Raw genomic sequence first — 13,353 nt, forward strand, 5'->3', positions numbered from 1 at the left:
CCTCCTCCTCTCCTAATTGCCCCCCCTTCTTGGCTGGCTCACTGTCCCCATCATCCCCCCAGTAGGAATGTCCCCCCAAGGCTCTCAGATTTCTTCCATTCCGTGACCTCCTCAGGTTCTTTGGGCTCAGTTCTAAGCTGTGAATGATCCAGACTCCCAGGCACGTTCTGGTGCCCTTCATCTTTGACCCTCCATCACCAAATGTCCCAGGGATGCCTCAGATTCAGTATATGCAAAACTCACTATCTCTCCCCTTCCCCCACCCCCCTGCCTTTTGAGCTTCCTCATTTTGTGGAGGTACCAGAATTTTTAGCTACTTCAGCATTTTATTGGGCTCCCCGGCTCCCCCCACATAACTAAGCAGTTGCCCACACTTGGCACTCTACTCCCATTGCTGGCCACCTTCTCCATTCAGGCTTCCGTTATTTATTATTATTATTATTATTATTGCTGAGGCGATCTGGGTTGTGACTTTCCCCCATCCTGCTACCTCCTCTGTTTGTCTCAAGCTCTTTCCTGCTTTTGGCGCCCTACTTGTTCCACACTCCACAGTCCAGCCTCTTCGGCCACCGCGTCTTTGCCCTGGCTGTGCCCCCTTCCTGGAACACCGTCCCTCTTCCTTCAAGATGCCTCCTTTTCTCCCAAAGGCTGTCAAGCACCCCCAAAGGCTTCCTACTTCTCCCCTTGTGTAAATCGGGGCTAGTAAGAGCCGGGCCTTGCCGGGTTCGTGCTCCCAGTTATTCGGGACCCCCGCAAGCTTCGGTAATGAGCGGCCTGAGTCTGTCATCATGCATAATTATCATATATGACTCTCTGACCATTAGGATTCTGGGAAAAGCCGCCAGCAGCGGAGCTACCTCCCAGAGGCGGTGAAAGGAAGGCAGTGGGGGACGCCCTAGCGGCCCCCAAGCGGCCTGGGGCTGGCCGGGTTCTGCTCCAAGTGCTACGGAGCGTGAAAGGCCAAAGGGGGGGAGACAACGAGCAAAGCCATTTGGGGTATGACGGAGGCGATAACCCACAGGGGGGAGGCCCTGAATTCCGGGGGGGGGCCGGAAAAGGCTTCGGGGATTAGGTGGGGCTTGAGGGGGGCCATGGAAGAGACCAGCGGACCGAGGTGGGCGGCATTCCGGATGCGGGGTAGCCAGGGACAAAGGCCGAGGCGCGGTCGCTGGCTCGCTCGGGGTGCGGGGGCCGGGGGCTGCTCCGTTCTAGAAAGGGCCTTGAACGCCGATTTCGTTTTGGATCCTGGGGCTGAGAGGAGCCACGGGAGCGTTTCACGGCCGTTCCCCTTTTGAGTCACGCTGCGTTCGGGACGAAGGTGAAGGAGTCGCCCGGGAGAGCTCCAAGACTGGCGCGAGCGCCGCGCCGACCCCTCGGCCTGCCCCCGGGAGAAGTGCCGAGAGGCTGAGAACGCAGCCGGGCTCCCCTCTCCGGGGTCACCGGACCCCAAGGCCTTCTTCCAGGCCGCCTGCACTTCCCGCGGCCCGGGGATCCGGGGGCCACGTCCGCAGCGCCCAGGCTCCAGGTCCCGCCCCGGGCCCACCCAGCGCGCCGGCCTCCGGGACCTCCAGCTCCCTCCTCCGGCCCGCCCCATCTCGGCCCCGCCCTGCTCCCCCCCTACATCCCTCCTCCCGGCCCCACCCCGCACCCTACCAAGTCCCACCTTGGCCCCGCCCTCTCCATCGTGCTGCCATAGGCTCCACCCCGGGCTCGTCCAGCTTATTTTGGCCCCGCCCCGCATCCTCCTGGCCCCGCCCCCACCTGGCCTCTTTCCTCCCCCTAGCCCAGGAGCCTGTTTCCGGGCCCAGCTTCAGCCGGACCCTGGTCGTCCCCCCCCCCCCCCCGCACCGGGCCGGCCCTCAGCCATGGCCGGCCCTGCCAAGCCCTCCTGCCCGCCTGCGGCGAACGGGCCCCGCGTGCGGCTCGTCGTCACCGGGGATGACTTCGGCTACTGCCCGCGGCGGGACCAGGGCATGGCGGAGGCCTTCCTGGCCGGGGCGCTGACCGGGGTCTCCCTCCTGGTCAATGGCGCGTCCGCCGACACCGCGGCCCAGCTGGCCCGCAGGTAGGGGGGAGGGGTGGGGCCGCGAGCCGGCCGGGAGGGCGAGGGAGGAGTCGGGGGCGGGGCCCCGAGAGCGGGGAGAGTGGGGGTTCCGGAAGGAGGGAGAAGATGGGGTGTAGGGGGGAGGGGGGAGAGGGTGCTGCGGGTTGGTGGTGACCGGCCCTGGAAGGCGGACCGTGTGGAGAAGAGGGGCGGAGGGAAGGGACGCGTCCTGGCCTGGGGGCGGCCGGGGGTTCCCCAAGCGCCTGGCTCCCCGCAGGCACCGCATCCCCGCCGGCCTCCACGCCAACCTGAGCGAGGGGCGACCCGTGAGCCCCAGCCTGGGCCCCGGGGCCTCCCTGGTCGGCCCCGGGGGCTTCTTCTTGGGCAAGATGGGCTTCCGCAAGGCGCTGGCCGAGGGCCGGGTGGCGTTAGGCGAGGTAAGGCCTCCCCCGGGGGGAGGGCAGAGGGGGGGGGAGAGGCGAGAGAAGACCCCGGCCCAAGCCCGCCCCTCTCCGTTCTGGCACAGGTGCGGGAGGAGCTCCGCGCCCAGCTCCGCCGCTTCCTGGACCTGTTGGGCCACGAGCCCACCCACGTGGACGGCCACCAGCACGTGCACGTGCTCCCGGGTAGGAGGCGGGGCTGGTCTGGGGGGTTGGGGAGGTGTCCGTCAGTGCCCCGTCCTTGGGTGGGCTCCCTCAGTGCCCCAGTCCCCACCCCTCCCCCAGGTTAGAGCAGGGGCGGGCCCTATCCCCAGGTGTGCGCCAGGTGTTCGGGGAGGTGCTGCAGGAGCACGGGGTCCAGTACACGCGGGTGCCCATGGAGTTCGGCCTGCGCCGTTGCGAGTGGCTGGAGCCCCAGCTGCGGACCTTCGCCTTGGCCGTGGAGGAGGATGCCCGGGCCGCCAAGGAGGCGTTCCAAGAGCTGGGCCTGCGGTGAGGTCCCCAGGGAGTGTGATCCGCCCCCTTACCCCAGCATGCCGCGGCCCCCCCTGGGGAAGAGAATGGCTAGTGTGGTAGAGGGCCTAGAGACCTTGTCCAAGGGCAGATGAAGGACGGCGCCTAGCCCAGAGAAAGCTTGGGGCCACCTGCGGGGCGCTGTCACCTGGAAGAGGGCCGGGCCACCTGTGGGAAGTCGGACAGATTTTGGTCCAGTCGTTGGAAAGATGTCCTAGCAGTGACTTGTCCCAAGTGGAACGAGCCGTAGATGGTGGTGGGCGTCCTGCCGATGTCAGGGCCACTGCCCAAGTGAGGGTTGGCCAAGGAGGGAAGACCCGGCCCCCCAGGGTCACAGCCTCTCTCTCCTCAGGTGGCCCGATGCGTACATTGGTTTGAGCACTATGGGCAAAGACATGTCTGTGAGCAGGATCCAGTCTGCCATTGACCAGGCCGTGCAGAGCGTCCTGGGCCCTGAGGACATCCTGCAGGGAAGCCGAGCCATCACCCTGGAGCTCATGACCCACCCTGGCTACCCCAGCATCTCACCCACCAGCGGCTGCGGGGAAGGGCCCGACGCCTTCTCCCAGTCCTGGGAGCGGCTCCATGAGCTGCAGATCCTACTGGACCCTGCACTCCACAACTTCTACCGGCAGAAGAACGTCAAGCTGTGTACCTTCCAGGACTTCTGAGGCTGGGGGTGGGGGGCACAGAAGGGCCTGCGTTTCCGTCTCCATCACTTGTCCAAAGGGAAATCCCGGACAGGCCCCTTCTCTCTCCTTGTCTAAAAGGGACTTGAATGCGAGGACTCTCAAGTCCCCGTTTCCCTCTGACATCCATTGCTCTCACGGGGTGCACTACCTCTGGAATCTGGGGACCTGAATTCGAATCTCTCCTTGTGACTGGGCAGATGCTTTGCTCCGTGGGCCTAACCCGGGAAAGCCCCGAAAGCTTCCTTCTAGCGCCATACTGCCTATCTCTCTACATAAACCATGGGGCAGGAGGGAAAGCTCCAACTGGAACTTAGAGGCCCAGGGCTGAGTCTTGGCTCAGACAGGGTGACTACCTGTGGGACCCTGGACAAGTCATTTCACCAAATCTGCCTAAGCTTAAAAAAATTGGGGATAACAGCCCTTACCTCCCAGGGTTGTTAAGAGGATCAAATGTTACAAATAATATTTGTAATGTGCTTGGCATACAGTAGGCACTTAATAAGTGTTCCTCTTTTCCCTATTTGCTGAGAAACAAACTGGATCCAGGACAGGACCCTGGGTAAGGAAGGGCTTTAAAGGATAGAGGATTTGGTATTTGATCCTGGAGTTAGAGTAACTCCCTGAGGGGATGAGTGGGGTGAGAGTGAAAGGTCATTCTGCACTTTAGCAAGATCATTATGCCAGCTGAATAGACTGAATTGTATTTTTTTAATTAAAAATTTTAATTAACAAAAATCTACTTAGTCTCCCACTCTTTCCCATGAGGGAACAACCCCCCCCAAATCTGACAAAAAACGCATACGCAAGCCCAATTTGCCCAAACATGGGCCGCCTTCTCTGCCACCCTGAACTGGGCAGGGACAGGGCAAAGCTGATGGAGGCAAGGGCCAATGGCCACAGCTGGATGGAAATCCAAGCAAGGTTATTGCCAAGAGGGGCTTCCTCCATTGGGGGGACTCAGCCAAGGATGGTGGGAAGATACTGGAACATTTTATTTTATTTTATTTTATTTTTTTTACATTTTATATATATATATATATTTTATAATATTATCCCTTGTATTCATTTTTCCAAATTACCCCCCCTCCCTTATTCCCTCCCCCCGACGACAGGCAATACCATACATTTTACATGTGTTACAATATAGTCTAAGTACAATACATGTGTGTGAATATCATTTTCTTGTTGCACAATAAACATTAGAATCCGAAGGTACATGCAATCTGGGCAGACAGATATTAGTGCTAACAATTTACATTCCCCTCCCAGTGTTTCTTCTCTGGGTGTATCTACCTCTGTCCATCATTGATCAACTGGAAGTGAGTTGGATCTTCTTTATGTTGAAGATTTCCACTTCCATCAGAATACATCCTCATACAGTATTGTTGTTGAAGTGTACAGTGATCTTCTGGTTCTGCTCGTTTCACTCAGCATCAGTTGATTTAAGTCTCTCCAACCCTCTCTGTATTCCTCCTGCTGGTCATTTCTTACTGAGCAATAATATTCCATAACTTTCATATACCACAATTTGCCCAACCATTCTCCAACTGATGGACATCCATTCAACTTCCGATACTGGAACATTTTAAACAGCAAACATATGACTAATTAAGATTAAGACTAATGAGGGTGTGGCCTAGTTCCATCTGTGGCTAGAACTTCCTCCTGGGCCCATGGGCTGGAAAGGATTTGTTCTTATAAAGGCTGCTGAGCTTTTGGGTGCATGGGATTTGTCAGTTGTCTCCAGAATGGCAGAATGAGCGGTTTAGTACACTTGGCCTGATAAAGATAAACTCTAGTGGATCAGCAGAATGGGTTAGGTTCACAAAACCCAAAGTACTCCAGCTTCTCTGGTAAGAACTCACTATTCCACAAAAATTGCTGGGAAAACTGGAAAATCCGTAGGGCAGAAACTAGACATTGCCCCAAATCGAACATCCTATAACAAGAAAAGGTGGGAATGGGTTCATGACTTAGATATAAAGGATGATTATCAGCAAATTAAGAGATCTGTAGAGAAAGAAGGAATTTATGGCCAAAGAACTAGAGAACATTATGAGATGCAAAATGGATAGTTTCAATTACATTAAATTAAAAAGGTTTTGTACAAAACCAAGGCAGTCGTGATTAAAAGGGAAGCAGGAAGTTGGAGGAATTTTTTTTTTCTGGTAAAAGCCTCATTTCTAAAATTTATAGAGAAATGACTCAAATTTATAAGAAGACAAGCCATTCTCAATTGATAAATGGTCAATGGATATGAACAATTTTCAGATGAAGAAATGAAAGTCATTTCTAGTCATGAAAAAATGCTCTAAATCACTACTGATCAGAGAAATGCAAATTAAAACAACTCTGAGATACCAACTCATACCTATCAGATTGGCTAAGATGACAGGAAAAGATCATGATCAACGTGGGGAAATGGGGACACTAATGCATTGTTGGTGGAGTTGTGAACAAATCCAATCATTCTGGAGAGCAATTTGGAACTATGATCAAAGAATTATAAAACCCTTTGATCCAGCAGTGTCTCTACTGGATCTGTATCCCAAACATCATAAAAGAGGGGAAAGGACCCACATGTGCAAAATTATTTGTAGTAAGTCTTTGTAGTGGTGAGGAACTGGAAACTGAGTGGATGCCTGGAGCTGGAGAATGGCTCAATAAGTGAAGGTACATGAATGCTATGGAATATTATTGTTTTGTAAGAAATGACCAGCAAGATGATTTTTTTTTATTATAGCTTTTTATTTACAAGATCTATGAATGGGTAATTTTTCAGCATTGACAATTGCAAAACCTTTTTTCCAACTTTTCCCCTCCTTCCCCCTCCTCTCTCCCCTAGATGGTAGGTAGTCCAATATATATTATATGTACAAAAATATAGGGATTGGAATTCTACTTAGCGGTTCATCGTCATCTCCCAGAATTCTTTCGCTGGGTGCAGCTGGTTCAGTTCATTACTGCTCTATTGGAACTGATTTGGTTCATCTCATTGTTGGAGAGGCCACGTCCGTCAGAATGGATCATCACATAGTATTGTTGTTGAAGTATACAACGATCTCCTGGTTCTGACTCGGCATCAGTTCATGTAGGTCTCTCCAGGCCTTTCTGAAATCATCCTGGAGAGACTTACAGGAACTGATGTTGAGGGAAATCTTGCGGAATAGGGGAGGGGGAAGATGGGGAGAACAACTTGGAACCCAAGATTTTGCAAGGGTGAATAATAAAAAGCATCTTTGCATGTGTTTGGAAAATGAAAAGCTATTAAAAAAAAAAAAGATGAACTCTCTACAAGACTTTTCCTTGCTGTTCTCCAGCAGACCTTGTACTTAGTATGCTCCGAGGAGGTTCCAAACATATGGCAAAGCCTCAACTCAAGACTGCTCTGTATGGAGACCTGTAAGAATATGGGCTTCCACAGGGTCATAAGGGGACTCAGGGAGAGATAGCAAGAAAGGGGGTCTTGCAGAGAGTTCATCTTTATCAGGCCAAGTTTTACAAGTCTCTACAGGGTCTGATTCAGCAAGGAACGGGGTGAAAACATCCGAAAAAATTGACTTAGTGGACTGGGTTTATGTCTCCTCCTGGCAACCCCTCTCACAGGGAAAGGCTGCTCCCCTGGTAGTTTAGGTTCAGTATTGGGAAGAACTGAATCATTTGCAGGAGACCTGATGGTGAACTAAAAGGATTTCTTGGTAGCACATATTGTGAGGGAAAGACGGGGAACAAGAACCCCACGGTAATCTGGCTGGTCCATGACAGTCTTTCAGTCCAGCATCGGGCCCAACTTGTGGCTTTTTAAATTTGGGGAAGCAGAAAGCCATGTCAAGAATCTGAGCCCTAGTTTTCGGAAGTGATTAAATTTCAGAGCCTTTGAAGGAAAAGCCGGCCCAATGTGCCTGGGAGTGGGGTAAGGGAGCCCCCACACACAACCTGCTCCTCATAATCACCCTGTTTCTAGTGCAACGATATCGGGCCCTACCTGAACCACCTCGGGCTGTGTCCCTGGGCTTTCCTTGCCCGGCCACATACACAGGCTGCCATCTGGCAGCAGGACGGGCTGAACGGAAGGTGGCTGAAGGATGATGGGAATCTTCCCTGTGAGCTTTCTGAGCCGGGCTTTCCAAAGGTGAGGCGGTGGACAAAAAGGTGAGGGACGGTCAGCCAGCGAGGGCACTAGTAAAACTTTATTTGGATACTCGGAATCAGGGCTTAATGAAGCCATCAGAGGAAGCTAACGATACCTACAGACCTAGCAAAGATTAGCAGGAGCTGAGTAAAATGACACCTATTGCTACTTCCTGCCCTCCTGGGGGTGGAGCTGGTAACCCGGAATTGGGGTTAACTCCAGGTGAGTGGAAGGTGGATTGTGGGTGCACTCTCCAGTGCAGAGGCCGAGGCTAGCCGGGGGTGTTTGCTTTTACACAAGTTCGTTATTTTTTCACTTGCCTTTCTGAAGGCAAGGATGTCTACTGACATCTTGATAATATGTTGCTCGGGCTGGAGGAGGCCGTCATGCTGTCAAAGGTCCTAGATTGCCCGCCGGCTCATCCAAGACCCAAGGGGCAGGTCAGTCCTCAGAGAAGTCACGGTCTAGTTCCTTTTGGCCTGGACTGGAAGAACCATAGATGATACTGATTCAGTCTTCAAAGGGCTCCTGAAAATTGCTCTCCAGACACCAAAATAAAAAGCCCCGAGGCTTCTTGAACTTGTCTGGAAGAACCCATATTCCTCACTTGAGTACTTTGATGGCTCTTATATGCAGGTCATTTGCCAGTCTGCCTCTTTCAAGGCTACAGCCTGCCCAGCACCGTCTCTCCTTTTGATCCTGTGGAAGGCCATATTCTTAGAGGTCCCGGTCCATAGAGAGCAGTCTGAGTAGAGCCTCTGAGTACATCTGGAACCTCGCTGGGGCGTACCAATTCTCAGGTAATACAGGGCTGCACCCGGCCATATGCATTGGGGCCCTCGGTTCTGGAAGTAGGGGGCAGTGGGGGCTGTTCAAGGAGACCAGATCCCAGAGAATTACTTTGTATTTATTAACGAGTGACCCCAAACTCCTCAAAGCTCAGGAACATCTATGAAAAAGGCAGGAATTGGGTTCCAGGCTGGCCCTGACCAATGCATTACCTTATCTCGGTGATTTTTCTCTCCACTTCCATGGGAGAAGGTATGAGAAAATGGGGAAATCTGAACCTTAAAGCTATTATTGGATATCCTTGGTTTCTAGCCTAGATTTGAGAGACTGAAAATTGAGAAGGATAGCAAAGGCTCACTATAATCTTGTTTAAGGTCGCGGGGCAGAAAGAATTCAAAGAGCTTCCCGATGCAAACACCCGATATTTGTCCGAAAGCATTTGCCACCGGGCGAAGGGTCTCTTGCTAGAGAAGGCAAGCAGCTCCAGCAGCCAAGATGGACAGAACGAGGCAGGGCAGGCTTTTTTGCTACTCCCAGACTAAGTAAAGCAAGGGTCCTGCCCTCTCTGAGCTGGGAAAAGCCTGCGTATCTGGGCTTTATCCCAAGAAAGCCTGGTTATTGGCTCTCTTTGAGAAAGGGTCAGTCAAGGATTTCGGGGGAGCTGGATGCGGCTAAGCCCCCTCCACAGGCAGCAGCATTCAGCAGCGAGCACGGGGCCCCCCAGAGGAGTAAGCAGCAGCCACGGGGGAGCGGAGCGTCTTTTTCTCCACCCTGAACATGTTTTCCTTGGGCAAGATCCTCCCTGGCTGGGCTCAGGCGGCACTTCTTCCCACATACACTCCTTATAATCCTGCTCTTCTCCCTGATGCTGCATTTACGGGGGAGATTTTGTTGCTACTTAAAACTGCTTCTCTTTAAATGGCTTTGCTTTGAACTCACTGAATTTTCTGCTGGCTATTAAAGGCAGGGCACCCTGGGAGAGAATAATGAGCATATCAGTAATACCCCAGTTAAACCAGAGGTCCCACCCTCCCAGTTATGTACATTGGGTGTACTCACGTGTGGGTATACTCTCCTTTCACTTTTGGGTCTCCGTGCCAAGCACACAGTAGGTGCTTGGCAAGTGCTTTTGGTACTAATGCAGCAGAAGTCCAGTTTGCTCCCCCACAGGACCTCAGTGTCGGCCAGTCCTTTCCAAGCCTAAGAACGGCTTAGGTGTTAACCTGGTGACGAATGACTTGGCTGTCGGCTGGGGTTAACTCGGGGACTCCCAGGACAAGGGCCAAGGAAATCCCACACCTTGCTCTTTTTGTTTTTATTGCTTTATTGATGTCCTTCCTTTTTACATGAGTCATTGCTGTACTTATAGCAACCCGCCACCCAGAACAACCTCCCATTAATAAAAAAAAAAAAAAAAAAAGAACCACACTGACAGTGACCCTGGGCAAGGTCCACAGCGGCCGCCCTAATCTTGACCATCTCCATCAAGAGGTGCCATCTTGGGGGCAGAGGTCAGTGAGTACGTGGTTCTTTTGCTTCTCCATCAGTTCATACAAATCTTCTCACCGTCCTCTGGATTCCGCCGCTTCATCTTTTTTTTTTTTGCACAATGCTGTTTCATCAGTCACACAGCACAGTGCTGTCAGCCCACCCACCATCAACGGGCCCTTTCCCCCATCTTTCCAGTTCTTGGCTATCACACACACAAACTCACACATACACACACACACACACACACATACACAAACTCACACATACACACACACACACAGAGGTATGGATATTTTGGGGCAATCTGAATGCTGTCCCTGTCCCTGGTCTCCTTGGGGCAGTGGAAGGACTCCTGGGTAACAGGATAGGAAGGGTTGGGCCAATTCACAGCCTTCCCAACTATATTTGTGGGACTATCTTCCCAAAGATCTTCCAGCCCCAAATCTCATACCTCACTAAGGAGCATCAATGCCAGAGCAAAGTTCTCATAGGGGGAAAACGAGAAGCTATGAAGGGAACTTCCCCATGGATCCAGCGCACACCTACTGGACTTGTTCTGTCTGATGCAAAGGAAAGGTGGGGGGACACAGAAGTTAGAGAGGCAGATATGACCTCCCTGGAGGTCACTAAGCTCTTGTGTGGGATGCTGTGAAAGGGACTCTTGGTCACAGGCTCCCTCCCCATTCTTAAAATTCGGGAAAGTGTCTTCCCCTCTCACTGGCCCCCTCATCTGTAGAAGGGGTTTATTTGAAGCCCCCAAACTCATGAACTTTCTTCATGATACAACCTGCCTCACATCATGTTCATATCTTAACAGAGAAGCATTGTGGGAATGGAAATGGAGACATTTTCATTCACCTTATAAATTCCTGTTCTCTTTAGCTTTAAACTTGCCTTTAAAAGGAAAGTTTTATTCTGGGTTTAGAGTTTTTTCTGAATATATTCATGCTTTATAAAACCAAACCCTAACAATCCCTTTCCAGTAATGCTTTACTCCTAAAAGAACTTTTCCTTTTTACACCTACAAAAAAGTACAGTTGAGGAAAGCAAAGTGTCACCTACTCCCTCTGGCGAGCGGAAAGAGCCCATTTCATCACCATTCTCCCAAAGTCAGGCTTGGTTATTGCTTAGGGCCGGGGGAGCGCTCCCGTCTCTGCCGCCATCTTCCTTGGTATTACCGGGGTCACTAACTACGTTGTTCTCTTGCTTATATTTCCTTTGCTCTGTAGCAGCGGACCTAGGCCTAGTGTCTCTGATTTCTTCCCATCTGCCAACAATTAACACTATCAGCAGGGCCCTTCTTGAATCCATGGGCCCTTGTTCTCACCACAAGTTCTGACGAAACCCTTACGGAGGTGCCTGGACCACAGGGCCCAATTGCTAGCACAAAATTCTGCTCCGACCGAGGACTTGTGGACCTGTAACCGTGTTGTCCCCTGCCTCCTCAAGCTTCGACCTTACCCAAAGCGCTCTCACCAAGAAGCAGATTTGGGAAGAACCACCTGGTCCTTCCTCTCGTCCTCGGCCTCCTCTCGGCCCAGCAGCTGCTTCGGTTCCTCTGCCCGCCCAGACACCCTCCCCTGCCCGGACGACAGCTTCCTAGTCAGCGTCCCACGGCAAAGTGCCGGGTGGTCCTCACCACCTTCTTCCTGAGACTTTCCTGTTCCTGCCTTTCAATGGCCCCAGTGCGATGAAGCCCCTACCTTTTGGTTTGGGATTCAAGGCTCCTCACCAGTTTAGTGATTTTGGGACACAGCTTCAAACAACTTTCCAGACTGGCTAACCAATTCACAGCTGCACCCACGGTGCACGAATGCTCCCAGTCTTCTCCTCCAACATCACCTCCCTTTCTGTCACCTGCCCTGCTTTGCTGGGTAAACTCAAAGGTTCTCCGGGTCTCGAATTGTTAGTGACTTGGAGCATTTTGCATATGGCTGCTGCTAACTGGATGTCTTCCTCCGAGAAGGCTCAGCTGAACTGGAATACAAAGCCATCTGGGAACTCTACCTGACTGCAGGAGACAGACTGGCTAGGACAGAGGTGGATGACGCTGTAGTCCTGGGCAGAAGCCTTTACTTCCCCATTCTGCCTTAGGGATGGCCTGCCCTGCTCCCTGGAGCTTCGGGCCTCTTCCCAGCAGGAGCTGCTTGCCTGCAGAGGCTGAGCCAGGCTGCCCAGATTCCAAACCCTGAGTGAGCCCCACAAGCCCAGGGACCCATGGCAGGCGTGACCCCTGCAGCGGTCGTGACCCTGCTGCGGGAGAAGCTGCACAGAATCCGATCAGGACCGAGGCCTTGGGGAAGACTGGGACAGGGCTCAGCTGCCAGCTAGGAGTCCGGAGCTGCAAGCTGGGGCCTGCGTTGGCCCAATGACTTCCCTTCAGAAGGGAGTCCTGCCAGGATGCTGGCAGCAAAGGGAGGGTTGTGGGAGGCTATTGTGTGCCGGTGACATGTCGGCCCGCCAGTGAGTCAGAGCCTCTCCCAGCCCTGTTCCTTGGGAGTCAAATGAAGGGGTGGGAGGTGATTTCTAGGCCTTAGGGGATCTGGGGAACTCTTGTGATCTATCCCAGGCAGCTCCTAGGGCGCAGAAAGGCCTACTTCAGCCAATCAAGGAAAGAGGACAAGCTCTGAAATGAAAGGCTGCGAGTTCAAATCTCAGCTCTGTCACTTATTAGGTGTAACCATTGTCAAAGTCTTCTCCTCTCTGGACCTATTCTTTCATTTGTAAAAAAAAAAAAAAAAAAAAAAGGGGGGGGGGCTTGGAGCAGCGGAGAGCCCTAAATCTGTGAGGAGCCCAAGGGGAAGGCCGGGGCCTGCCGGGTTCTTCTTCTGGAAAGAAAAGCACCTCACGCAGGGTTCTATCAATGGCACAGCGTTCACCCCCCCATCCCCACCTGCCATTCATTTAAGGGTTGGTTTTCTCAAAGTTGCTGAAAACTTTGCTTCAGATAATCTGACTTCTGACTTCCTGCCTCAGGTTAAAGGCCACAAACCGAGGGCCGGGACGGCAGCAGACCTCCAACTCAGGAGCCAGTGTGGCCATTCTGGGGGCAAGACCCAGATGGGGCTCCTTCTCCCTGGGGGATAGCAGGGAGGATACAACCTTGGGGCATCCCTGGAAGAGCCTTCTCAAGAGAGGCCCGGGGGGGCACGCCCTTACCCGTTACTGAGACAGCGATGGCGCGGTCCGTTCGAGGGGTTCACCGTTTCCAGATCCCGCCCGCCGTCGGACGACAAAAAGCCAGGCCACAAA

The 13,353-nt window shown here is 52.9% G+C and overlaps 1 protein-coding gene across 2 annotated transcripts; it reads left to right on the forward strand.

Moving 5' to 3' along the window:
* The first annotated feature begins 1,340 nt into the window (after positions 1-1,340).
* YDJC (YdjC chitooligosaccharide deacetylase homolog) lies at positions 1,341-4,424 on the forward strand. Of its 2 annotated transcripts, XM_074292201.1 has the most exons (5): positions 1,341-2,065; positions 2,322-2,481; positions 2,571-2,670; positions 2,799-2,976; positions 3,350-4,424. In XM_074292201.1, the coding sequence occupies exons 1-5, from the start codon at positions 1,866-1,868 to the stop codon at positions 3,666-3,668; spliced, it is 957 nt and encodes a 318-aa protein (XP_074148302.1). In that variant the 5' UTR covers positions 1,341-1,865; the 3' UTR covers positions 3,669-4,424. The 2 variants fall into 2 exon arrangements, with proteins under 2 accessions (XP_074148302.1, XP_074148311.1); XM_074292210.1 differs by lacking the exon at positions 2,799-2,976 and having other exon boundaries at positions 1,621-2,065; positions 3,350-3,514.
* Positions 4,425-13,353: the final 8,929 nt, after the last annotated feature.

The sequence above is a fragment of the Sminthopsis crassicaudata genome, chromosome 1 (genome assembly GCF_048593235.1).
Source record: "Sminthopsis crassicaudata isolate SCR6 chromosome 1, ASM4859323v1, whole genome shotgun sequence".
NCBI lineage: Eukaryota > Metazoa > Chordata > Mammalia > Dasyuromorphia > Dasyuridae > Sminthopsis > Sminthopsis crassicaudata.